The 25,469-nt window shown below is 42.8% G+C and overlaps 1 protein-coding gene across 1 annotated transcript in view; it reads right to left on the reverse strand.

Annotated features, from left to right (window-relative positions):
• Positions 1–23,472, reverse strand: part of ULK4 (unc-51 like kinase 4) — a 542,391-nt gene extending 518,919 nt beyond the window's left edge. The window contains exons 1-6 of the mRNA XM_038768285.1: positions 23,363–23,472; positions 17,181–17,377; positions 12,270–12,369; positions 8,059–8,198; positions 5,685–5,847; positions 615–716 (exon numbers count right to left, since the gene is read on the reverse strand). Coding sequence (XP_038624213.1) covers positions 615–716; positions 5,685–5,847; positions 8,059–8,198; positions 12,270–12,369; positions 17,181–17,318 — 643 coding nt within the window. The 5' untranslated portion in view covers positions 17,319–17,377; positions 23,363–23,472. The remainder of the gene's footprint in view (positions 1–614; positions 717–5,684; positions 5,848–8,058; positions 8,199–12,269; positions 12,370–17,180; positions 17,378–23,362) is intronic.
• Between the last annotated feature and the right edge of the window lie 1,997 nt (positions 23,473–25,469).

The raw sequence follows: 25,469 nt of genomic DNA on the forward strand, positions 1-25,469 counted from the left end.
TTCTGTTATGGAAAACTTCTTTTTAATTTTGTATTTTTACTATTTTAAGGTATATGAATATATCTTCAGGGTAGTAATTTATTGCTCTCAGAGCCCCTAAAGCTCAAGACTGATTAAAATTGTATTTATTTTTCAACATTTACAGTGAAGCCTTTTTTCCTGTGGAAAAAGTTCTTTGCAAACACCAAGATGAGATCAGGAGAATAAGCTCAAACTCAGAAAAGAGGAAAGGACATTTTGTTTTTTGGAGTTTTTTTTATAACCTGTTCTGGCTTAAGCATCATATAAGCCTCTCCAGCTCCGTTTCCAGAGTCAACATTAATAAATGCAACCCATCACAGCATGGCACAAATAAAAAGTCAACTGTTCGTGATTGTTGTACTGTAGTTTCTCAACCACTTAATAGTGTTCTGCACACAGTAAACACTCTATACTATTGATTGAACAAAGGGTCTTTCTAAACAGATATGGTATACAAAAATATACACACCAGTCTCTAACCGATTAAGTTCACAATTCAGTAAAATGCAAAAACTCATGCAGTAATGAATACTAACAAAAAAATCAATGCTTTTTCCTTATCTTAATTATAAATTTAAAGAGAAAGGAGTTACCTGAAAACATTTCATAGAGCAAACAGCCTAAAGACCACAAATCACTAGCTATGGAGAAATCAGTTCCTGTCACAATTTCTGGAGCCGTATACACCGACACTCCTACAATAAAACACACATACTATAATTATAACTGTATTAGACACAGGCATTTTACTAGTTCCATTTAAAGTTGGCTTGGAGGAAATAGTGAAGTGGAAAGTTATGCTGCCAAAATCCTCGTGTGTTCGCTAGCTTCAATTTGCGGTGTTTCTTGGGAGGTTTTTCAGTAAGAAAATGCTCTAGAAGAGCACTGGTATGGACTAATGCCTATACTTAAAAATAATGGCACTAAAGATAAATGTAGAGTATGGTTGCTTGTTATGCCATCTCATTTCTCATTTTGAAATTAAAATTTTCATATTAAAGAATTAATTCGGGAATCTATTTTTTGGAAATGTTGAGGGATCGTTAATTATTCCTACCAGACAGACATATTCTTGTTCCTCTCAAGGAACACGAGTTCAAGGAGCAGGTAGAACAAATCTACATCTCCAGGCCTGACCTCTCTCCTTCCCTGCAGTCTCACATTTCTTCTTGTCTTCAGGACATATCTACCTGGACGACCTCCCAACACCTCATATTAAACATGTTCAAAACGGAACTCCTAATCTTCCCACCCAAGCCCTGTCCTCCCCTTGTCTTTCCCATCACTGTAAACTTCCTATCTCACAAGCCCATAACCTTGGAGTAGTCCTCAGCTCAGCTCTCATTCCACCCACATACCTACATCTACCACTAAATCCTGTCAGTTCTACCTTCACAACGTGGCTAAAAATCCTCCCTTTCCTCTCCAAACTGCTACCATGCTGATCCGAGCATTTACTCTAACCCACCTTGATGACTACATCAGCCTCCTCACTAATCTCCCGTCTGCCTCTCTCCCCCGACTCAAATCTCTGCTGCACAGATCATTTTTCAACAAAAATTTTCAGTCCATATCTCCCCACTCCTCAAAAACTTCCAAGGACTGCCTATCCAGCTCTGTATCCAACTCCTTACCACTGCCTTTAACACATTCAATCATCTCACCCCACCCTACCTCACTTCACTGTCCTCCTCTACTGCCAGTTTACTCGCTGTGCCCCAGTCTCATCTATCTCATCGCTGACCCTTTTCTCACAACCTCTCTCCTCCTGCCCCATATGCACCAGACCACCACTCTCTCCACCTTCAAAGATCACATCTCCTCCAAGAGACCTTCCCCATTGAAGCCCTCTTTTTCCCCAGTTCGCTCTGCCTTCTGTGTTATCTGTGCACTTGGATCTGTGACCTTTGGACATTTGATATTTCTCCCCACCACACTTATGTACATATCTTTATTTTTTAAATTACTTATTCATATTCAACCCACGACAGATCATTTTTTCCTCACCAAAAACCTGTAGAAAGATCATCAATGTGTCACCTGGGTTGAAAATTTTAAATGCCCACTGCTTACCCAATATTATGAAAAGTCATGGGGCAGTAGAACCTGCAGTTAAGTATTCTGACTTGTTCCTTCGACATCAGGCCTCGAGAGGGAGAGGGGGAGGCTCCTGACACCTGAAGCCCCCCTTTTGCCACTGACAGGGTGAAGCCAGATCAGGCAAGGCACAAGCACACCTTGGCAGCATGTTCAATTGTTGGGACAACTGCACGTGTGGAAGCGGTTTGGCCTAATGAATACAGCATGGGTCTGGGACTCAGAAGGACCTGAGTTCTAATCCTGGCTCCGCCACTTCTCTATTGTGCGTGACCCTGGGCAAGTCACTTCATGTCTCTGTGCCTCAGTTACCTCATCTGTAAAATGGGGATTAATAATAATGATGGTATTTGTTCGGCACTTACTTTGTGTCAAGCACTGTTCTAAGCACTGGGGGTGGGGGATATAAGGAAATCAGGTTGTCCCACATGGAGCTCACAGTCAATCCCCATTTTACAGATGAGAGAACTGAGGCACAGAGAAATTAAGCGACTTGCCCAGAGTCACACAGCTAAGTGGCAAAGCCAGGATTAGAACCCACGACCTCTGACTCCCAAAACCCATGCTCTTTCCACTGAGCCACGCTGCTTCATGGGATGAAGAACGTGAGCCCCATGTGGGACATGGACCGTATCCAACCTGATTTGCTTGTATCTACCCTTGTATAGTGTGTGGCACATGGAAAGCGCTTAAATCCCCCCCCACCCACCCAAAAAAAATACAATGAAATGGTTCAGAACAGAGCACCAGCAAAAGGAGAAGGGCTAGAGAGCCAGACCTGGGTGGAATTATTTCAAAGCAGACTTTTCAGGGGAAGGGGGAGCATTTTTTTATGAAGCCAAGCCAAGCGTGGACCACGGCAAGGTGGAGTGGGCTGTCCTTTTCTGGGCTGTGGGTCAATGAGTAGGCGGCACCACAGGCCTAAGCCCAAGGCTGCAGAACAGGGCCAGCCTGCAGTGTGCCAGACGACCAGCAACTCCCTCAGCAAACTGGCAGAGGTCCAGGTAGGGCACCCCATCAAGCTGTACAATTAGGGCAATTTGCCCCAAGATGAAGTGATGAAGATCTGAGGACGGTTCCCTCTCTGCCTGTTGCTTTCATCAGAGGTGAACTGTTTTTTCAGTTCACGATACTGAGCACTTTGGGTGGCCCAAGCATTGTATTAAGTACTTAGGAGAGTTGAACAGAAGCAAGGTAGCCGTACCCTGCTCTCAAGAAGCTTGGTTTCTTTCCAAGTGCTCTTCTCCAGCCAACCTTAAGGACTGCATGTGTAACACGGGCCAAAGACCATGACTGTATCAATACCCTGGTATTTAAACTCCCCAGAACTTAATACAGTACTTAACTGGATAATGAAATAGGCAACTAAAATTCCTGATAAACCATAATCCATATTAAGTTTAACAAGGAAATGCTTGCCACTTTATAAAATTGTTATAGTCACTCATTTAAAGAGATATTTTGAGCCCTGAATTGTGTTGTTTCAAATACATTCAGTTAGAATAAAACTTTCATTTCTACATATAATGGAACACAATGGCCCAAGCATTGTATTAAGTACCTAGGAGACTAGAACAGAAGCAAGGTAGCCGTACCCTGCTCTCAAGAAGCTTGGTTTCTTTCCAAGTGCTCTTCTCCAGCCAACCTTGAGGACTGTAAATGTAACATAGGCCAAAGACCATGACTGCATCAATACCCTGGTATTTAACCTCCCCAGAACTTAGTACAGTACTTAACTGGATAATGAAATACTTAGGCAACTACAATTCCTGATAAACCATAATCCATATTAAGTTTAACAAGGAAATGCTTGCCATTTTATAAAATTGTTATAGTCACTCATTTAAAGAGATATTTTGAGCCCTGAATTGTGTTGTTTCAAATACATTGTTAGAATAAAACTTTCATTTCTACATACAATGGAACACAATGGCCCAAGAATTGTATTAAGTACCTAGGAGACTAGAACAGAAGCAAGGTTGCCGTACCCTGCTCTCAAGAAGCTTGGTTTCTTTCCAAGTGCTCTTCTCCAGCCAACCTTGAGGACTGTAAATGTAACATAGGCCAAAGACCATGACTGTATCAATACCCTGGTATTTAAACTCCCCAGAACTTAAATACAGTACTTAACTGGATAATGAAATACTTAGGCAACTAAAATTCCTGATAAACCATAATCCATATTAAATTTAACAAGGAAAAGCTTGCCATTTTATAAAATTGTTATAGTCACTCATTTAAAGAGATATTTTGAGCCCTGAATTGTGTTGTTTCAAATACATTCAGTTAGAATAAAACTTTCATTTCTACATACAATGGAACACAATGGCCCAAGCATTGTATTAAGTACCTAGGAGACTAGGACAGAAGCAAGGTAGCCGTACCCTGCTCTCAAGAAGCTTGGTTTCTTTCCAAGTGCTCTTCTCCAGCCAACCTTGAGGACTGTAAGTGTAACATGGGCCAAAGACCATGACTGTATCAATACCCTGGTATTTAAACTCCCCAGAACTTAGTACAGTACTTAACTGGATAATGAAATACTTAGGCAACTAAAATTCCTGATAAACCATAATCCATATTAAGTTTAACAAGGAAATGCTTGCCATTTTATAAAACTGTTATAGTCACTCATTTAAAGAGATATTTTGAGCCCTGAATTGTGTTGTTTCAAATACATTGTTAGAATAAAACTTTCATTTCTACATACAATGAAACACAATGGCCCAAGCATTGTATTAAGTACCTAGGAGACTAGAACAGAAGCAAGGTAGCTGTACCCCGCTCTCAAGCAGCTTGGTTTCTTTCCAAGTGCTCTTCTCCAGCCAACCTTGAAGACTGTAAGTGTAACATGGGCCAAAGACCATGACTGTATCAATACCCTGGTATTTAAACTCCCCAGAACTTAGTACAGTACTTAACTGGATAATGAAATACTTAGGCAACTAAAATTCCTGATAAACCATAATCCACATTAAGTTTAACAAGGAAATGCTTGCCATTTTATAAAATTGTTATAGTCACTCATTTAAAGAGATATTTTGAGCCCTGAATTGTGTTGTTTCAAATACATTCAGTTAGAATAAAGCTTTCATTTCTACATACAATAGAACACAGATTATCCAAACTAATTGGGACAAATGATAGTTTAGATCATTCAGAGTCTGGATAACCTACTTTAAACTCAAGTCAATCATGTGAAGTTATCTGGATTTTGGGGGGAGGGGAATATTCTAACTAGCCTTAGTTCCACTGACCAGTGGCTTCAAATAAATAGGATTTTCCACTTAGTCATTTCTCAGCACTTGCTTTCCAGCCTATTACTTGAAGATATTTTCTAAACACTTTACCTTTACTTGCATATTTAAATTCTTCCTAGGAGAAGTATATTACAGGACAAATTAAATAGTTCACCCGTCTTACAGATTTAATTCCGGGAGCTATTATTTCCATATTTTCTACTAGTCAGACTCCAATGCACTCTAAGTACAGCACATTATTTGCTGAGTTACCTTTAGTCTGATCTGTACATAGCTTCGATTACCTTGAACGCCATAACAACAACTTACCTTTAGTTTTATTTTTTAGGTTCTTCTGGGAAGTGTTCTCACCGCAATCACCTCCTCCCTCTTCTGTGGTAATTAAAGCAAAGAACTCTTCCAAATTCTCACCTTCTGCTCTAGCCAAGCAAAAATTACTGAATTTCAATGCACCATGCCCTTCCAAGAGTATCTATGGGTATGAAAAACAAGCACCCCTGAAATATTCAATTCATTCCAAGGATAAAATTTTTTCAATTTCAACTAAATTGGTATATGGAATATTTAAACTACAATTTTTTTTACTAATTATAATTCCCTGAGTTACTTTTATCATTAAAGCTGGGACACATTAAATTGTGGAAATGAAGTCACAATTAAACACCTCACTTAAACCTGGAAAAAAAATCACGAGGACAGATGTACTTAAGGTTGTATCTTGATGACTGAATTCAACAGAGAAAACCGGCCCAGGCATTACAAATATTAAGGCCAACACAAGAAACAGCCCTTTTTGTGCACCCAACAGGGTTGAGGCTGTGGCTCCCACATTGGCCTTTTACACTCAGAGAAGAACTTCACTGCCAAGGGTGGGTTCTTCTTCAAATACCAAGAAGCAAGCAAGTCCATGTGGGCAGCCTGCAATGGCCAGGGCATGCTGGCAACAGATCCTGAGAGCTGCAGTGGAGACGGTCATCTGATGGAGAAGGGGATCTGGGTCAAGTCTATCAGTGGTATTTCCAGGGCGCTTTCTATGTGCACAGCACTGTACTAAGCTCTTGGAACAGTACAATAGGACAGACAGCAGACATCATACAGTCCTCTAGACTGTAAATTTGTTGTGTGTAGGAAATGTGTCTGCTAACTCTGTTATACTGTACTCTCCCAAGTCCTTTGTACAATGCTCTGTTGCCAATATATGTTGCCAATTTGTACTTCCCAAGCGCTTAGTACAGTGCTCTGCACATAGTAAGCGCTCAATACGATTGATGATGATGATGATGCTCTGCACACAGGAAGCACTCAAATACACCTGATACGTTCCCTGCCCATAACGACTACAGTCTCATGTGTATCTATTTGATTTGCCTGCTTCTGTGTTTATCATTAGTATTAATGCTCTTATTCTTGTTTTCATTATGTTTGCAATTTATATCTGCTTATTTCCCCTAAAGGCAAGGGCAAAGACCATGTCTTAAATTCTACTGTATTTTCCCCACGTGCCCAGTACAGTGCTCTGTAAATAGATGGTCAACAAATGTTGATGACTATGAGATTATATATTACCATTGCTTAAGAGTTTCACGACTTTCCAAAGGAACACAGATTTGCTCCCTTTATTCACCCCTCCCTCAGCCCTACAGTAGTTATGTACATATCTGTTATTTATTTATATTAATGTCTGTCTTCCACTTTAGACTGTAAGCTCATTGTGGGCAGGGAATGTGTCTATGAACTCTGTTATATCATACTCTCCCAAGTACTTAGTACAGTGCTCTGCATACAGTAAGCACTCAAATATCATAATTACTTTCTAGTGATTCACATGACATCAGATTAATGAGCATCCTAAGTACCCCATGTATCACTGTGGCTTCCACATACCGCTGAGGACAATCAATTCAAAAAAATCCTGTTATTGATGCGAAAGTTTTTGGAAGACCTGAGGAATTATCTAGTTCAGCTACCTATATTCACAAAAAAATTAACCCATTACCCACCATGTTTTTTCCCCATGAAGTCAGAGAGACTTAGTTTGGGTTACTCTGCCCTAGAATTAACCAGGACAAAGATTAATTCCTGAAAACTCATGTATCAGGACAGACCTAAATCCTAAATTCACAAACACTAATGAAGGAAAAAGAATGCCTTCATATGATGAATAAAGCCAATTGTGTTCTGCATTCAATATTGCTCAGGAGGTTAAAAATATATTGTGTAATCTTATTTCCTCTATTACATTTACCTTTCGGGCCTTAACTAGGAGCTATATAAAGAAATTACTATAAGAGCTCGGAAAGGAGGGAGAACTTGTTTTATGCTCTAATAGTTACCTATATGGGTTAATTTAATTTCAATTCTGATTAATCAAGTGGTTTTATTAATCAGTCTTATTTATTGAGTGCTTACTGTGGGCAGTGCACTGTACTAAGTGCTTGAGAGAATACAGAGTTGGTAGGTATGCTCCCTGACCACAAGGAGCCTACAGTTGAGAGGGAGAGACACACATGATCATACATATGTTACAGATATGGTTTTCAATAGTTCCTAGAATTTTAAAATACCCTGCAGAAATGAAGGACTGAAGGTACTGTTATGTTTCACAATCATTAGAATATCTCAAAGGGAACTCAGAGAACATCACATACTAATATAGAAACAAGAAAACCAATGCTTTGATTACCTTTCCGGGTGAAATATCACAAAAAAGAATTCCATGGTCATGAATGTGATGTAGCCCAGTAACCAAATCAATACCAAACTTTCTTACTACATCTTCAGGGAGGTGTTCATCTTGAGCAATAACCATTTCTAAGGAACCACCTACAATATATGAATAAGAATCATTCCTGATGAATAAATAATAAAGTAAGAATGGAAAGAACGATGGCTGCCATGCTACTCTTACAAGTGCAGAGAGACAACAAGTATATTTTCTGAATTTGGCAAATACAACTCTCCTCTAATGCTAACCTTCTCACTGGACCTCAATCTCATCTAACTCACCACTGACCTCTGGCCCACGTCCTGCACCATGGCCTGTTGTATTGTACTCTCCCAAGTGCTTAATACAGTGCTCTGCCCCCAGTAAACACTCAATAAATACGATAGAATGTCCTCCCTCCTCATATTCGACAGATAATTACTCACCCCACATTCAAAGCCTTATTGAAGGCACATCTCCAAGCGACCTTCCCTGACTAAGCCTTCCTTTCCTCTTCTCCCCGTCCCTTCCGCATTGCCCTGACTTGCTCCCTTATTCATTCCCTGCACACAGCCCCCAGCCCCAGGGCACTTATGTACAAATCTGTGATTTATTTATATTAATTCCTGTCCCCCTCTAGAAAGTCAGCTCATTGTGGGCAGGAAATGTGTCCGTTTATTGTTATATTTTACTCTCCAAAGCACTTAGTAAAGTGCTTTATAATAATAATAATGGCATTTGTTAAGCGCTTACTATGTGCATAGCACTGTTCTAAGTGCTGGGGAGGATACAAGATGATCAGATTGTCCCATGTGGGGCTCACAGTCTTCATCGCCATTTTACAGATGAGGTACGAGCCCACTGTTGGGTAGGGACTGTCTCTATATCAATCAATCAATCAATCGTATTTATTGAGCGCTTACTATGTGCAGAGCACTGTACTAAGCGCTTGGGAAGTACAAATTGGCAACATATAGAGACAGTCCCTACCCAACAGTGGGCTCACAGTCTAAAAGGGGGAGACAGAGAACAAAACCAAACATACTAACAAAATAAAATAAATAGGATAGATATGTACAAGTAAAATAAAAAGAGTAATAAATATGTACAAATATATATACATATATACAGGTGCTGTGGGGAAGGGAAGGAGGTAAGATGGGGGTGATGGTCTATATGTTGCCAACTTGTACTTCCCAAGCGCTTAGTACAGTGCTCTGCACACAGTAAGCGCTCAATAAATACGATTGATTGATTGATTAAGTGACTTGTCCAAAGTCACACATCTGACAATTGGCGGAGCTGGGATTTGAACCCGTGACCTCTGGCTCCCAAGCCCGTTCTCTTTCCATTGAGCCACGCTGCTTTCTACACAGTAAGCACTCAAATACAACTGACCGAATGGCGTACAAAAAAAAAATAAATGAAATTATTCTGGAGATAACGTCACAAAGCTAGCGCTTAGAACAGCGCTTGGCACGTAGTAAGTGTCTAACAAATACCATCATTATTATTAGTATTACACCAAACCTTTGGACATTTTGTTTAGGCAGAGTTTCTTTACCAACTGGAAGGGTCATCTGAGAAAGGAAAATGTATTTTTTTTTTTAATGGCATTTGACCAACATTACGAGCAGGAAGAATTGGTGAGCCAAAGAACACAATGACTTTCTCAAGTCATGGTGTATTCCACCAGACTCTCTCTCCTGAACAATAAGGGGAGAGGAGAGCCACAAGCACTGCCACTCCTGTTGCTCTACAACATACTAAGGGGGTCAGCTCCCTGATGGCAAAGTGGAATTCTGCTACGGACCGCCCCCAAACTGCTAGGTCTGTTGGGCTCACTGTGAGCAGGGAAAGTGTCTATAATAATAATAATAATAATAATAATGGCATTTATTAAGCGCTTACTATGTGCAGAGCACTGTTTTAAGCACTGGTCACTGTTCTAAGCGCTGGGCTATCAACTCTGTTGTACTCTACTCTCCCAAGGGCTTTGTACAGTGTCCTGAACACAGTAATCACTCAATAAATACCACTGACTGGGCACTTTAATCAGATGTCCAGGAGAATACAGAGAAGCTTAGGGTCCTGGACATAGTAGCCACCTCTGCTTCACGTCTAGTCTGAGGGCATAGCTACCAATTTTCTAGGATTTGAAAAAAACCTATAGAAAACATTAGAATAGACGTTTCAAATTATTTTGTTCCCCTTGATGTCTTCCATGAATTTTTATCTCATGTCTTATCGCCATTATTTCACCAAAATTCTGTCAATTTACCCTGGCTTCTGCTTTTGGCAGCATGCTCATTTGGGTAGTTCATTATCTCTCCAAGAATGTTTCCTCTGAAATTGCCACCCATTTTATGGCTCCAAATTTATTTTCTTGTTCCCCAAAGGGCCTTGGAAGAAGAGATAAGATTGTGTGGACGCTTATACTTTTAATTAAAAGCTGGGCTTTTATTTGGGGATAAGAAGATTGACTCTTTGGAGACATTTATGACTGAATAAAGTCCTTAAAAAAATGTATTCATTTAGAACTGACTTTCTAATCCCAGATTGCAAGGAATAATTTATCACAGAAATTGGAGATAATTTAGGCAAAGCTTTATTATTAATTTCAGATTAATAAATATTAATGGAAAAATGTAAATTTCCCCAACACTGGATTTGGACTAGTTGCAAATAGTTAGCCGAAATGTTTCCTTGATTGATTCTGCTCAAGACTGCCTTATCTCAACTGAGGAAAAGAAAATGCAAATGGACTCAACCCAGCTACAAGGCACTATATTCTAAATGTCTAAGTAATTTAAGTAAGAAATTTGAAAACCCCAAATAACCATAAACCTCTTATTTCCTGATCCTTTTTTGACACTAGTCTCTTAAAGTAGAAAGTGAATGTAGAAATGCCAATGGAATAGCTACTTCCAAGCTAAAGTTAATTATTTTATTTCATGATGATTAGCGAGGCCAGAAATGCAAAGGCCAGAAGACCTTCACAGAATCTAATCTGGTCAACTCAGAACACATTGTTCGGATAAATTAATTTTATAGACTGGAGTGAATAAATGGATGACTTAAAAGGGGATTTTAATCCATCATCTGATGTAATGGTTCCCCCTTGTCTGTGACTCTATCCCAATTACTTTGCCACTTGCAATTAACATCCCTACAACGTGTAACAAGATCATGCACACCAAGTTTGCTAAACAGACACCTGCAGCACTAGAGAATGCTTTAGGCCTTTCAAGATGGAGATGAACCCTCTGTAGGGACAGACATTGGGGGGCAATTTGGGGCCATTCCCAACTTGAGATCCACTGGGGGGCAATTTGGGGCCATTCCCAACTTGAGATCCGGAGCTTGTGAGTTCTTATGCCCCGGCCTTCCTGTGTGATCATTTCAGAGCTACAAACTCCCTTTCCACCACCAAGCCACAGAATCCTCCACCCATCCCCAGAGTTTCAAGTTATGATTTATATGTGTCCAAACTCTGAGGGTGAGGCAATGGAGTCTAGTAGGAAGAGAACAGGTCTGGAAGACCTGGAATTTAGTCCCAACCTTACCACCACCCAGCTGTGTGACTTTGGGCAAGTGGCTTATTGCCCTCTGCCTCACTTTTCTCAACGACAAAATGGGGATAAGAAGACCCTTTCCCTATAATGATGATGATGGCATTTATTAAGCGCTTACTATGTGCAAAGCACTGTTCTAAGCGCTGGGGAGGTGACAAGGTGATCACGTTGTCCCATGGGGGGGTTCACAGTCTTAATCCCCATTTTACAGATGAGGTAACTGAGGCCCAGAGAAGTGAAGTGACTTGCCCAAAGTCACACAGCTGACAAGTGGTGGAGCCGGGATTTGAACCCATGAGCTTCTGACTCCAAAGCCCGGGCTCTTTCCATTGAGCCACGCTGCTTCTCTGTAAGAGCTGCAAGGATTAAAATGAGATAATGTGAAAAAGTTCTTTGGAAAAATAAAAACATTATTCAAATATTACATATTACTATTGTTGCAAATAGGGTGGTGCGACCTCATCAAATAGCTTGGGAACCACTAATCTAAGCTTTTTTAAAAAAAAAAACCAAGATTTTTTACAATAACATTTATTTTGTGCTCTCCCAAGTGCTGAAAATAGTGCTCTGCCTACAGTAAGCACTCAATAAATCCCACTGATGGATTGCCTTTACCTGTGCACAGCTCCAGTACCATCCAGAGGTGGTTGCTGGTTTCATACCATTCATGAAAAGTTACTATATTCTTGTGTTTAATTTCATGGGTAAGACGAACCTGTAACAAAATGATATTTATTGTACGGATGTCATACCATAAAATTGAGCAATTATAAAATCCTTTAACCTGAGAAAGTATCATTACTCTCTCCCCTCTTAAATTTCAAGTAAATTCTACTACTGCTCATTTGCTCAACTAGTTCTATGACATCCACTGTTTTCTCCCCACACAGGGAGCTCACACCTAGGAAAGCAGTATGGCTAAGTGGAAAAAGTACAGAACTCTGCACACAGTAAATGGTCAATAAATAGCATTGATTGAGTTAGAGGACCTGGTTTATAATCCTGGCTCTGCCACTTGCTTGCTGTGTGACCTTGGACAAGTCACCAAACTTCTCTGTGTCTCAATTCCCTCATCTATAAAATGGGGATTCAATATCTGTTTTCCTACTTAGCCTATGAGAGCCATAAGACACAGGCACAGTGCTGGGCACAAAGTGTTAAAGTACTAGAATTACTATCATTATTATTCAAATTATCAGTTCATATTCTCTCAAGGAAAGTTGTTCCAAAAAACCATTTAAAAATGAACTTCATATACCTACGAATATTTATGGAAACACACACTAAATAAACCTTAAAGACAATAAACCAACACCTAACAATGGTCACAAGAAAGGTCTAAAAAAACATGTTATTTGAAGAAAATGTCTTCTTTTCATCTTTTAAGTAGGAAAGAGAATTCAAAAGAAAATCGCAGTTAGTGTGGCCTAACAAGATGCACCTAAACCCACAACAGGTGTTGGGAAACAAAGAAAGGTTTGGGTGCCAATTCTCAGGGTGGGCTGAATTTCAGAATAAAGTTAATGAGACCCTTTATTCAAATATCAAATGGTTAGCAGATATCCCCAAACTAAATAATATTTAAAACAGCTGAAGGATATATTACGGAGATGTAAGCTTCACAAACCAAAATGTGGAAATTACACCTAAAAAGAGAGATACTGCACTGCAAAACTGATTTAACAGTTCAATACACAACTTTTTATGGTATTTGTTAAGCTTTTACTATGTACTAAGCACTGGGGTAATTACAAGCTAATCAGGTTGGACAAAGTCTCTATTTCACATGGGGCTCACTGTTTTAACCTGTTTTACAGATGAGATAACTGAGGTACAGAGAAATTAAGTGACTTGCCCAAGGTCACGCAGCAGACAGGTGGCAGAGTCAGGACTAGAACCCAGATCCTTCTGACTCTGAGACCCATGCTCTATCCACTAGGCCACGCTGCTTCTAAAAGTAGAGTCCATCCCTGGATAGGTACCCACATCTTTTGTGGGTGGTAATGGTGACTCTGAAGACAGTCAGGGGGATAAGTTCTAAGATGATTTATTCCACTGATTTATCTTGCTATACATTCAAACAGAAATGCATCCAAAAATGAGCTTGGAAAAGATCAAGTTCCCAACAACGGATGAAACTCCCCTTTAAAAAAGAACACCAAAGATGAGGAGTTTGTTCTTTCCCTCTCCCAGCCCCACAGCACTTACGTACATATCTGTAATTTATTTGGATTAATGTCTGTCTCCCCCTTCTAGACTGTCAGCTCACTGGAGGCAGGGATTGTGTGTTCATTGTTATTGTTTATTGTCATTTCCAAGTTCACACAGTAAGCGCTCAATAAATACGATTGACTGAACGTTTAATTTTATCCGTCAGATCAAATCTCTCTGGATAAAATATAGTAAGGGAGGATCAAATAAAAATAGATGAAATTGAGCAGGACGGGGAAAGCTCAGGAGTCTAGATGGGCAGAATGGCTGGACATTACGCTTCGCGCCATCACCAGGGGCTGAGAGGGCTGCCCTTTCTGCTCCCAAACCCTCAAAGTACCACCTCCTAGGAAACTAACCCTTCAAAGCCTTGCCCCTACTCCATTCCACAAATAAACAGCTGGTACCTAGGGGCACAGGATTCTTTTGGAAAAGTGGAAGGGGAAATGAGGGGCAGGTGCGAGAAATCCCTAGGGAAACCAGGCCCACAGCAGTAAGGATTCTCTGGCTTGAGCTTCCCAAGAAGTCCCCGGGCACTGCAGGAATAGGGAAAGCAGTTTACTGGGGGCAGAGTCAAGTCTAATAATGCCAGAAAGTTCCTCTCTCCGGGCAGCCTCCTGATTCATTTGATGACTTCCCCGAGGGTATTTATCAACATTCAATGGAGGACATAATAATCATAATGCCTTTGTATGAGGAAAATGAAGATGAAGGCAGTTAAAGTGCATCAGTTAGATGTCAGTTATAGGGGAACAGGTCACCCTTGGAAGCTCGTTCCTTTGTGACATGTCACCACCTTAACCTTTCATTGGGCAAAACGAGTCATGCACACCAGACAACCTGAAAATAAAAAATAATAATAAAATAATGATGGCGTATATTAAGCACTTACTATGTGCAAAGCACTGTTCTAAGCGCTGCGGAGGTTACAAGGTGACCAGGTTGTCCGACGGGGGGCTCACAGTCTTAATCTCCATTTTACAGATGAGGTAACAGGCACAGAGAAGTAAAGTGACTTGCCCAAAGTCACACCAGCTTACAACTGGCGGAGCCGGAATTTGAACCCATGACCTCTGACTCCAAAACCCGTGCTCTTTCCACTGAGCCACAGTACAAATCAATACAACTGACTGCTTACATAGCAAAACCTAAAATGAGTCAAGCTCATTTCAACACCAGAGTTTCAGTCGAGGTGACCTTAGTGGAAAGTCAGGGAGTAGGTTTAAAAGAAATTAAATCAATCGTATTTATTGAACATTTACTGCAGAGAGTTCAACATAACAGAATTGGTAGTCACATTCCGTGCCCACGGTCTAGAGGATCATTTGATATTCTAGTCCTTATTAACTCAAGTTTAATGAAAGCGTATTGCAAGAGGACCAGGTGTACATTCTTAAACAGACCCTTGTATACGTTTGTTCTAAAGAAGGGAATGACAGATAGGGGTTAAGAGAGGAAGAGATGGGACCAGTATGCCTGAGTGGTAAGAGTGCCAAGTTTTACAGGCATGAAGTTCTTTTATATTTATCCACAGTTGCCATAACGGCACTTGTAATTAGTTTTGAAAAGTTGATAAAAACTGCATTGAATTTCCCATAATTAACCAGAAAAAAATCAATAGGTTCCACTGGAAAATGTGTTAATAGTAACAATAACGATGGTATTTAATGAGCATTTACTATGTGCCAAGCACTGTGCTAAGTGATGGGTAGATTCAATATACAGAGACTGGATATAGTCCCTGTCCAACACTGGGCTCACAATCTGAGAGAGCCATTTTTACAGATGAGAAAACAGAAGAACAGAAAAGTTTAATGACTTGTCTAAATTCAAATGACATGCAAGTGGTGGTGCCAGAATTAGATTACAGGTCTCCCATGCCTGATTAGACCACAGTCAGTCAGGCGATGGTATTTGCTGAGCACTTAGTAAGTGCTGAGGACTGTACTAAGCACTTGGGCAAGTACAACAGAGTTGGAAGACCTGATTCCTGCCCACAAGGAGCTTACGGTGTGTCCTCTTCCAGAGCTACACTGCTTGATGTAGTCACAATTTGAAGCTTTCACATGTAGCATACGAGAAAATAGTCGGACGCCTTCTCATTTCTTCTGCTCTTAAGGAGTTGTGGAGAAGCAGCATGGCCTATTGCATAAAGTCAGAAGGACCTGGGTTCTAATCCAGACTCTCCCACTTGTCTGTTGTGGGACACTGAGCAACTCCATTTCGCTGTACCTCAGTTACCTCATTTGTAAAGTGGAAATTAACACTGTGGACCCCTTGTGAGACACGGACACATAGGAAGTGCCAATATCATTTAAGTATTTTTAAAGTATTCACTTAAAATTCTGAGTGACCGTGCAAGACCAGTGAACCACTGTCCTTAACAAAAGGAACTTGATTTTTTTTAAGTACCAAAAGAATGCATTAGGAGAATGAACATGTGGGGTAAAGATTGAAAGGCGCATCATAGTCTAAAGCCTGAAAAATTAAAAATTCCAAACTTGCTATGAAGGGCAACTATTTAAAGCTACAGCTCCACATGTATGTGCCCAAATACTCTGGCTTTGACTCTCTCAGGTCTGACTTGAGACTTCCTCTGCAAAAGTCTTTCATCTGCCCAGACAGCAAGTTCACTGAAGCAGGAAGGATTTACTTTGACAAATTCCCTGCTTAACCAGTGGTATTTGAGTGCTTACTGTTTGCAGAGCTTGGGAAAGTTATACACTTGCATGCTCCGTGCTTAAATCAGGAGGTGAAAAAAATCAGGCAGGAAGATTAAATTTACTCAGTTTTTAATTTATATGGGGTCTAGTGTTGATAATCTAAAATATTAAAGGGGAAATAGTTGTGCTTTCTTAATTTATCAAGATCACTTGACTGCAGTGAGCAGGGGAATAAAGGATATGAATAAGGGTGATGCCAATTTTGTGAGCAGCAACCTGAAGATCTTTTTTAATTTATGTGTGAGGCTGGATTAATACAATCGTGTAAATCGTTTTAAAATTGTTCTTCAATGTTAAAGATGAGGCTGGCTCTATCCTGGGATTATAATAATACTTCCCAGCCCCACAGATAAATTCACAGTAAGCACTCAATAAATGTGGCTGATTGAATTACTGAATTCCTCTCCTAACTCTGCAAATATTCACTCTTCAAGTAAAATCAAAGGTGAAAATTAGGAGTTTTCATCTTCACACCTGGAAAAAGAAACCATTTAAAGTATGGAGCTTGGATTGGAAAAGTTCAATGCCACTAGTTTAAAACTAGTTTTATAATCCATCTTTACCAGAGAATATAAGTGTACTTTTTTCTTACCCAATTAGTTAGTTCAGCTCTTTTGCTTTTATCAGAGCAAAGAATGGCCACAAAATCAATGGTGCCTTTCCGCCGTCCTTTGTATACAGTGGTCTTGCTTCCTCTTCCAATCTCTTCATAAAGAATAAAGTTGTCCATCTTCAAATAAATTTACATCCCATAAATGATGTGTGTTCATTGAAATTTACTCCCACCACCTTAGAACAAAAGGAAAAGAAAAATCTAGGTTTTTTAAATTCACACTTAGACATTTTGGCAAAGCATTCTCCCAGTATTTGCACAGGGCATCATAAACCAAAAAAAGCAATTAGCACTGTTCATCTTCAAATATGAAATAGGAGGCCAGGGCAGGTAATAATAATAATAATAATAATAATAATAACAGCATTTAAGTGCTTACTATGTGTCAAACACTGTTTTAAGCGCTGGGGGAGATACAAGATAATCAGTTTGTCCCACGTGGGGTTCACAGTCTTCATCCCCATTTTACAGATGAAGTAACTGAGGAACAGAGAAGTGAAGTGATTTGCCCAAAGACACACAGCTGACAAGTGGTGGAGCTGGCATTCGAACCCACCACCTCTGACTCTCAAACCCGGGCCCTTTCCACTGAGCCACGCTGCTTCTGGCATAAGCATTAATTAATACTGCTTATCTTCAAATATGAAACAGGAGGCCAGGGTAGGTCAGTGATATAATAAATAACTGACCACAACCACTGCCCCAAAGCATGGCTTAGTGGAAAGAGCCCGAGTTTGGGACTCAGAAGGATCTGGGTTCTAATCCCTACTCCGCCACTTGTCAGCTGTATGACTTTGGGCAGATCGCTTAACTTCTCTGTGCCTCAGTTACCTCATCTGTAAAAGGGGGATGAAGACTGTGAGCCCCACGTGGGACAACCTGACTACCTTGTATCTACCCCAGTGCTTAGAAAAGTGCTTGGCATACAGTAAGCGCTTAGCAAATACCATCATCATCATTATTATTAGTGTACAGAGGACCAACCTCAGTCTGCAGGACCAGGGTTCTAATTCCGGCTCCACCACTTGTCTGCCTGCTGTGTGACCTTAGGCAAGTCATTAACTTCTCTGAGCCTCATCTGTAAAATGGGGATTAGACTAAGAGCCCTCTGTGGTACATGGATTGTGTCCAACCAGCATTTGGAACAGGGCCTGGCACAGAGTCAGCGCTTAACAACTACCATAAAAAGATTAAAACAGCTGGTTTACAAAAGTCGCCGTGTTACCGATTTACTCAACTGGGTGCTAAAGCCCTTCTAAAATCACTCCTCTTTCTGGAAACCCCAATTTCTCATCTCTCCCCTCCACCCTTCACCTTCTCCTCCCTCAACCTCTCCACCTCTAATGGCTTCAGAACTCTCCCCAATCCCTCCCGACCACAAAATTCAAGCACAAACCATTAATCTCCGTCCCTGCCCGCAGTCTGTTATAAACTCCACGTCCCCTGCTAGACTGTAAAAATCCTCCAGGATAAACCTTGCGGCCACTTCACCCTACTCCCCAGCGTTTAGCCCAGTGCCGGACCCAAACTAAGCCCTCGGGAAAACAAAGCTTGTTGTAGTACAGCATCTCCCAAATTGCACAAATCCCGGCTCCGCCACTTGTCAGCTGTGTGACTTTGGGCAAGTCACTTCACTTCTCTGTGCCTCAGTTACCTCATCTGTAAAAATGGAGATTAAGACTGTGAGCCCCATGTGGGACAACCTGATCACCCTGTAACCTCTCCAGCGCTTAGAACAGTGCTTTGCACAAAGTAAGCGCTTAATAAATGCCATCATCATTATTATTACTTCACAAGCGCTCCAACTTGTACTTCCCAAGCGCTTAGTACAGTGCTCTGAACACAGTAAGTGCTCAATACTTTGATAGATTGATCGATCTATCCCCTAGGCCATGCCGCTTTTGCCAGTTACTAATAATAATGGTATTTATTAAGTACCTATAATATGCCCAAGCACTGTTCTAAGCAGGGGAGGCAGCGTGGCTCAGTGGAAAGAGCCCGGGCTTTGGAGTCAGAGGTCATGGGTTCGAATCCCGGCTCCACCACAAGTCAGCTGTGTGACCTTGGGCAAGTCACTTAACTTCTCTGAGCCTCAGTTACCTCATCTGTAAAAATGGAGATTAAGACTGTGAGCCCCACGTGGGACAACTTGATCACATTGTATCCCCCCCAGCGCTTAGAACAGTGCTTTGCACATAGTAAACGCTTAACAAATGCCATTGTTATTATTATTATTTCCCCCATTATACAGTTCTCCCCCAAGCACAGAGCTCTGCATACAATCAGTGCTCAATTAATACCATTGATTGAGTAGGGATTATTGAGCAGATAAAAGACAAAAGGAGACAAAACACAGCTCCACCCAGGACTCCCACTTCAGAGGCAAGCTGAAAACAATGGACCACAAACAACACAAGTCAACAAATCAATCAATCAATCAATCGTATTTATTGAGCGCTTACTATGTGCACAGCACTGTACTAAGCGCTTGGGAAGTACAAATTGGCAACACATAGAGACAGTCCCTACCCAACAGTGGGCTCACAGTCTAAAAGGGGGAGACAGAGAACAGAACCAAACAGACCAACAAAATAAAATAAATAGGATAGAAATGTACAAGTAAAATAAATAAATGAATAAATAAATAGAGTAATAAATATGTACAACCATATATACATATATACAGGTGCTGTGGGGAAGGGAAGGAGGTAGGAAACCATATATACAGGTGCTGTGGGGAAGGGAAGGAGGTAAGAAGATATAACAAAGGCAACGATTCCAAAACCGGTCAACGTCCAAATCCGTAATAAATTAGATAATAGCTTGAAAAGGAGGAAATAGTGAGCCTGAAGCTAAAGCGATGAGCCCTTGGCTGGTAATAAATCCCACGGGGCTTGAAGGGCAATCAGGCCGGGGGGCATCACACCTGCCAAGACCCCTCCCCAGCCTCTACAAGTGCAGGTGGTTTAATCCGTGAGCACCTGCAGGCTTTTAAAAATAACTTGATCGCATTCATTGAGCGCTTCCCAAGTGCAACGGCCTGTACTAAGCGGTTGGGAGAATACACTGTAACAATAAAGACACATTCCCAGCCCACAACCAGCTTCCTTGTACATACCTATCCTATTTATTTTATTTTGTTAGTATGTTTGGTTTTGTTCTCTGTCTCCCCCTTTTAGACTGTGAGCCCGCTGTTGGGTAGGGACTGTCTCTATGTGTTGCCAATTTGTACTTCCCAAGCGCTTAGTACAGTGCTCTGCACATAGTGAGCGCTCAATAAATACGATTGATGATGATGATGATATTAATAGCGATGATAACGGTATTTGTGAAACACTTGCTATGTGCCAGGCACTGTACTAAGCGCTGGGGGGTGGATTCGAGCAAATCGGGTCGGACACAGTCTCTGTCCCACGTGGGGGACACAGTCTCAAGCCCCATTTTAAAGATGAGAAAACTGAGGACCACTGAAGTGACTAGCCCAAGGTCACACAACAGACAAGGCTCTATCCCCTAGGCCATGCCGCTTTTGCCACTCACTAATAATAATTATGGTATTTATTAAGTACCTATAATATGCCAAGCACTGTTCTAAGCAGGGGAAGCAGCGTGGCTCAGTGGGAAGAGCCCGGGCTTTGGAGTCAGAGGTCATGGGTTCAAATCCCGGCTCCGCCACTTGTCAGCTGTGTGACTTTGGGCAAGTCACTTCACTTCTCTGGGCCTCAGTTCCCTCTTCTGTAAAATGGGGATGAAGACTGTGAGCCCGCCATGGGACCACCTCATCACCTTGTAACCTCCCCAGCGCTTATAACAGTGCTTTGCACATAGTAAGCGCTTAATAAATGCCATTATTAAAATTATTATTATTATTCTAAAGCACTGGGGTGGATACAAACAAATCAAGTTGGACACCGTCCCCGTCCCACGTGGGCTCACAGTCTTAATCCCCATTCACAGATAAGGGAAGATAAGAGGCCCAGAGAGGTGAAATGCCTTGCCCAAGGTCACACAGCAGACAAGTGGCAGAGCTATGATTAGAACCCAGGTCCTTCTGAGTCCCAGGCAGTGTCAGTCAAGTTAACGGTATTTTTTGAGCGCTTACTGTGTGCAGAGCACTTGGAAGAGGAAGATATAAGGGACACAGTTCCTGCCCATAACGACTTTATGGTCTCTCCTCAGCAAGAAAACGGATCCCCATACCGAGAGGGGAAGGGGGAAGGGAAGGAAGAGGAGGGAGAGGAGGAAGATTCATTTCTTCAATCACATTTATTAAGTGCTTACTGCGTGCAGACCACTGTACTAAGCACTTGGAAAAGTACAATATGGCAATGAAGAGAGACAATCCCTGCTCACAACGAGTTCACAGTTTAGGAGGATGGGGGGAGACAAACATCAATATAAATAAACAGACATCAATATAAATGAATAGGAAGAGGAGGAAGAGAAGGAGGAGGAAAAGAAGGAATAAAAATAATTGTGGTACTGGTTAAGCAATTACTATGTGCCAGGCACTGTACTAAGCGCTGGGGTGGTTATAAGCAAATTGGGTTGGACCAAGTCCATGTCCCACATAGGGCTCACAGTCTGAATCCCCATTTTACAGACTAGGGAACTGAGGCCCAAAAAAGTGAAGTGACTTGCCTAAGGTCACACAGCAGATAAGTGGCAGACAAGGGATTAGAACCCATGACCTTCTTACTCCCAGGCCCGGGCTGTAGCCACTGAGCCAAGAAGAGGAGGAGGAAGAGGAGGAGAAAGAAGACAAGAGTAGTGGAAGAAATAGAGGCAGAGGAGGAGGAAGAGAAAGTGAGGGGGGAGAGGAGGGGGAAGAAGAAGAGAGAGGAAGAGAAACAGGAGAGTCTTCTAGAAAGAGAAAGAGTCTTCTAGACTGTGAGCCCGCTGTTGGGTAGGGACCGTCTCTATATGTTGCCAACTTGTACTTCCCAAGCGCTTAGTCCAGTGCTCTGCACACAGTAAGCGCTCGGTAAATACGATTGAACGAATGACTGAATGAAAGGAGGAAGAAGAAGAGAGGAAGCAGAGGAAGCAGAAGAGGAAGAGAGAGGCAGAGGAGAAAGGAAGAGAGAGGAAGAGAGGAGGGAGAAGAAAAGGAGGAGGAAGTAGAAGAAAGGAAGAGAGAGGAGGAGGAGGGAAGAGAGGGAGGAGGAGGAAGAGGGAGAGGAAGAGAGGGAGGAGGAGGAGGAAGGAGAGGAAGAGAGAAAGGAGGAAGAAGGAGAGGAAGAGAGAGAGGAGGAGGAAGGAGAGGAAGAGAGAGAGGAGGAGGAGGAAGGAGAGGAAGAGAGAGGAGGAGGAAGAAGGAGAGGAAGAGAGAGGAGGAGGAACGAGAGGAAGGGAAGGGGAAGAAGGAGAGGAAGAGAGGAGGAATTAGGAGAGGAAGAGAGAGGAGGAGGAAGGAGAGGAAGAGAGGAAGAGAAGAAGGAGAGGAAGAGAGGGAGGAGGAAGAAGGAGAGGAAGAGGGACAGGAGAAATTAGGAGAGAGAGAGGAGAAGGAAGGAGAGGAAGAGAGAGGAGGAAGAAGAGGAAGAGAGGAGGAAGAAGGAGAGGAAGAGAGAGAGGAGGAAGAAGGAGAGGAAGAGAGAGAGGAGGAAGAAGGAGAGGAAGAGAGGAGGAAGAAGGAGAGGAAGAGAGGAGGAAGAAGGAGAGGAAGAGAGAGAGGAGGAGGAAGAAGGAGAGGAAGAGAGAGAGGAGGAGGAAGAAGGAGAGGAAGAGCGAGGAGGAAGGAGAGGAAGAGAGAGGAGGAAGGACAGGAAGAGAGAAGAAGAGAGAGGAGGAGGAAGAAGAAGAAGAAGAGAAGCGGAGGAGGAAGAAGAAGAGAGAGAGGAAGAGGAAGAAGAGAGAGAGGAAGAGGAAGAAGAGGAGGAGAAAGGAGAGAGAAAAAGAAGAGAAAGAAGAGAAGGAGGAAGTAAAAAAGAAGAGGGAGGAAGAGAGAAAGGGAGGTCTGAGCAGCCCGGGGGCCAGAGTTGCACGTGTGGAAGGGGCGTAGCGTGGCTGCAACCATGGCAACCGGAGACGGCGGCGCGCCGCGGCCACGCGCAGGACGGGAGAAGGAGGAGGAGGAGGAGGAGGAAGAGGAGAAGGAGGAGGAGGGGGGGGGCCCCAATCCGAAATCCGAACCGTGCCGGCAGCTCGTCCACGCTTACTGTGGGCCGGGCACCGTACTAAGCGCTGGGGGCGGGTACACGGGGGGCGCCCGCGCTTCATCCCCACCGGGCAGGCGGGGGAACTGCGGTCCGGAGCAGTGACGTGCCCAAGGTCACCCGGGAGGCGCGGGATTAGAACCCAGGACCCCCCGGGCCCGCTAAGCGCACTAACCGTCGGCGGAGCATCCCGGGCGGCCAAGGACACACTGCGCCTGCGCGTCCCCAACTCCCCCCTCCCACCCCGCCTAAGACCGGTCCACTCCCGAGGTTGGGAGGGGAGAACGGCTGGGAGGAGCCTCGCGTCGGCCGTGGGTTCGACGGGGAGGAGCACGCCGGCCTCGAAGGAACCCCCCCACCTTCGCGTTTGGACCGGTCCACTCCGTTGCCATGGCAGCCCGCTGGACGCCGGAAGGAGGGCGGGGACGCGATTGGCTCAGCGGCGGCGATGCTGATTGGCCGAGGCCGGGAGGGGCGGGGCCTTTCCCCGACGTTAGCGACCAACCGCCAAGCCCGGCTCCGCCCACCTGCCATCCTCGTGCACGGTGACGCTTCGACACGTTTTGTTCATTCATTCATTCATTCATTCATTCATCCATCCATCCATTCATTCATCCATCCATCCATTCATTCATTCAGCCATCCAGCCAACCATTCATTCATTCATCCATCCATCCATCCATCCATCCATCCATTCATTCATTCATCCATCCACTCATCCATCCATCCATCATCATAATAATAATGATGATGACTTCTAGACTGTGAGCCCGCTGTTGGGTAGGGACCGTCTCTACGGTCACAAGTGGGCATGTCACTTCACTTCTCTGGGCCTCAGTTCCCTCATCTGTGAAATGGGGATGAAGACTGTGAGCCCCTCCGTGGGACAACCTGATCACCTTGTAACCTCCCTAGTGCTTAGAACAGTGCTTTGCACATAGTAAGTGCTTAATAAATGCTATCATTATTCTAATGTCAGAATCCGGGTGACGTTGGGGAGATACCATCGATATATGTTGCCAACTTGGACTTCCCAAGCGCTTAGTACAGTGCTCTCCACACAGTAAGCGCTCAATAAATACTACTGAATGAATGAATGAATGAATGATGACATTTATTAAGCACTTACTACTACTAATAATAATAGTTGGCATTTGTTAAGCGCTTACTATGTGCAAAGCACTGTTCTAAGCGCTGGGGAGGATACAGGGTGATCAGGTTGTCCCACATGGGGCTCGCAGTCCTAATCCCCATTTTACAGATGAGGTAACTGAGGCCCAGAGAAGTTAAGTGACTTGCCCAAGATCACACAGCAGACATGTGGCAGAGTCGGGATTCGAACCCCTGACCCCTGACTCCAAAGCCCGTGCTCTTTCCACTGAGCCACACTGCTTCTTTGTGCAAAGCACTGTTCTAAGCACTGGGCAGGTTACAAAGTGATCAGATTGGCCCACGGGGGGCTCACAGTCTTCATCCCCATTTTACAGATAATAATAATGATGGTACTTGTTAAGCGCTTACTATGTGCAAAGCACTGTTCTAAGTGCTGGGGGATACAAGGTGATTCATTCATTCATTCACTCAATCATATTTATTGAACGCTTACTGTGTGCAGAGCACTGTACTAAGCGCTTGGGAAGTACAAGTTGGCAACATATAGAGACGGTCCCTACCCAACAGTGGGCTCACAGTCTAGAAGGTGATCGGGTTGTCCCACGTAGGGCTCACAGTCTTCATCCCCATTTTACAGATGAGGGAACTGAGGCCCAGAGAAGTTAAGTGACTTGCCCAAGATCACACAGCAGACATGTGGCAGAGTCGGGATTTGAACCCATGACCTCTGACTCCAAAGCCCGTGCTCTTTCCACTGAGCCACACTGCTTCTTTGTGCAAAGCACTGTTCTAAGCACTGGGCAGGTTACAAAGTGATCAGATTGGCCCACGGGGGGCTCACAGTCTTCATCCCCATTTTACAGATAATAATAATGATGGTACTTGTTAAGCGCTTACTATGTGCAAAGCACTGTTCTAAGTGCTGGGGGATACAAGGTGATTCATTCATTCATTCACTCAATCATATTTATTGAACGCTTACTGTGTGCAGAGCACT

This window comes from Tachyglossus aculeatus, chromosome 2 (genome assembly GCF_015852505.1).
Source record: "Tachyglossus aculeatus isolate mTacAcu1 chromosome 2, mTacAcu1.pri, whole genome shotgun sequence".
Lineage (NCBI taxonomy): Eukaryota > Metazoa > Chordata > Mammalia > Monotremata > Tachyglossidae > Tachyglossus > Tachyglossus aculeatus.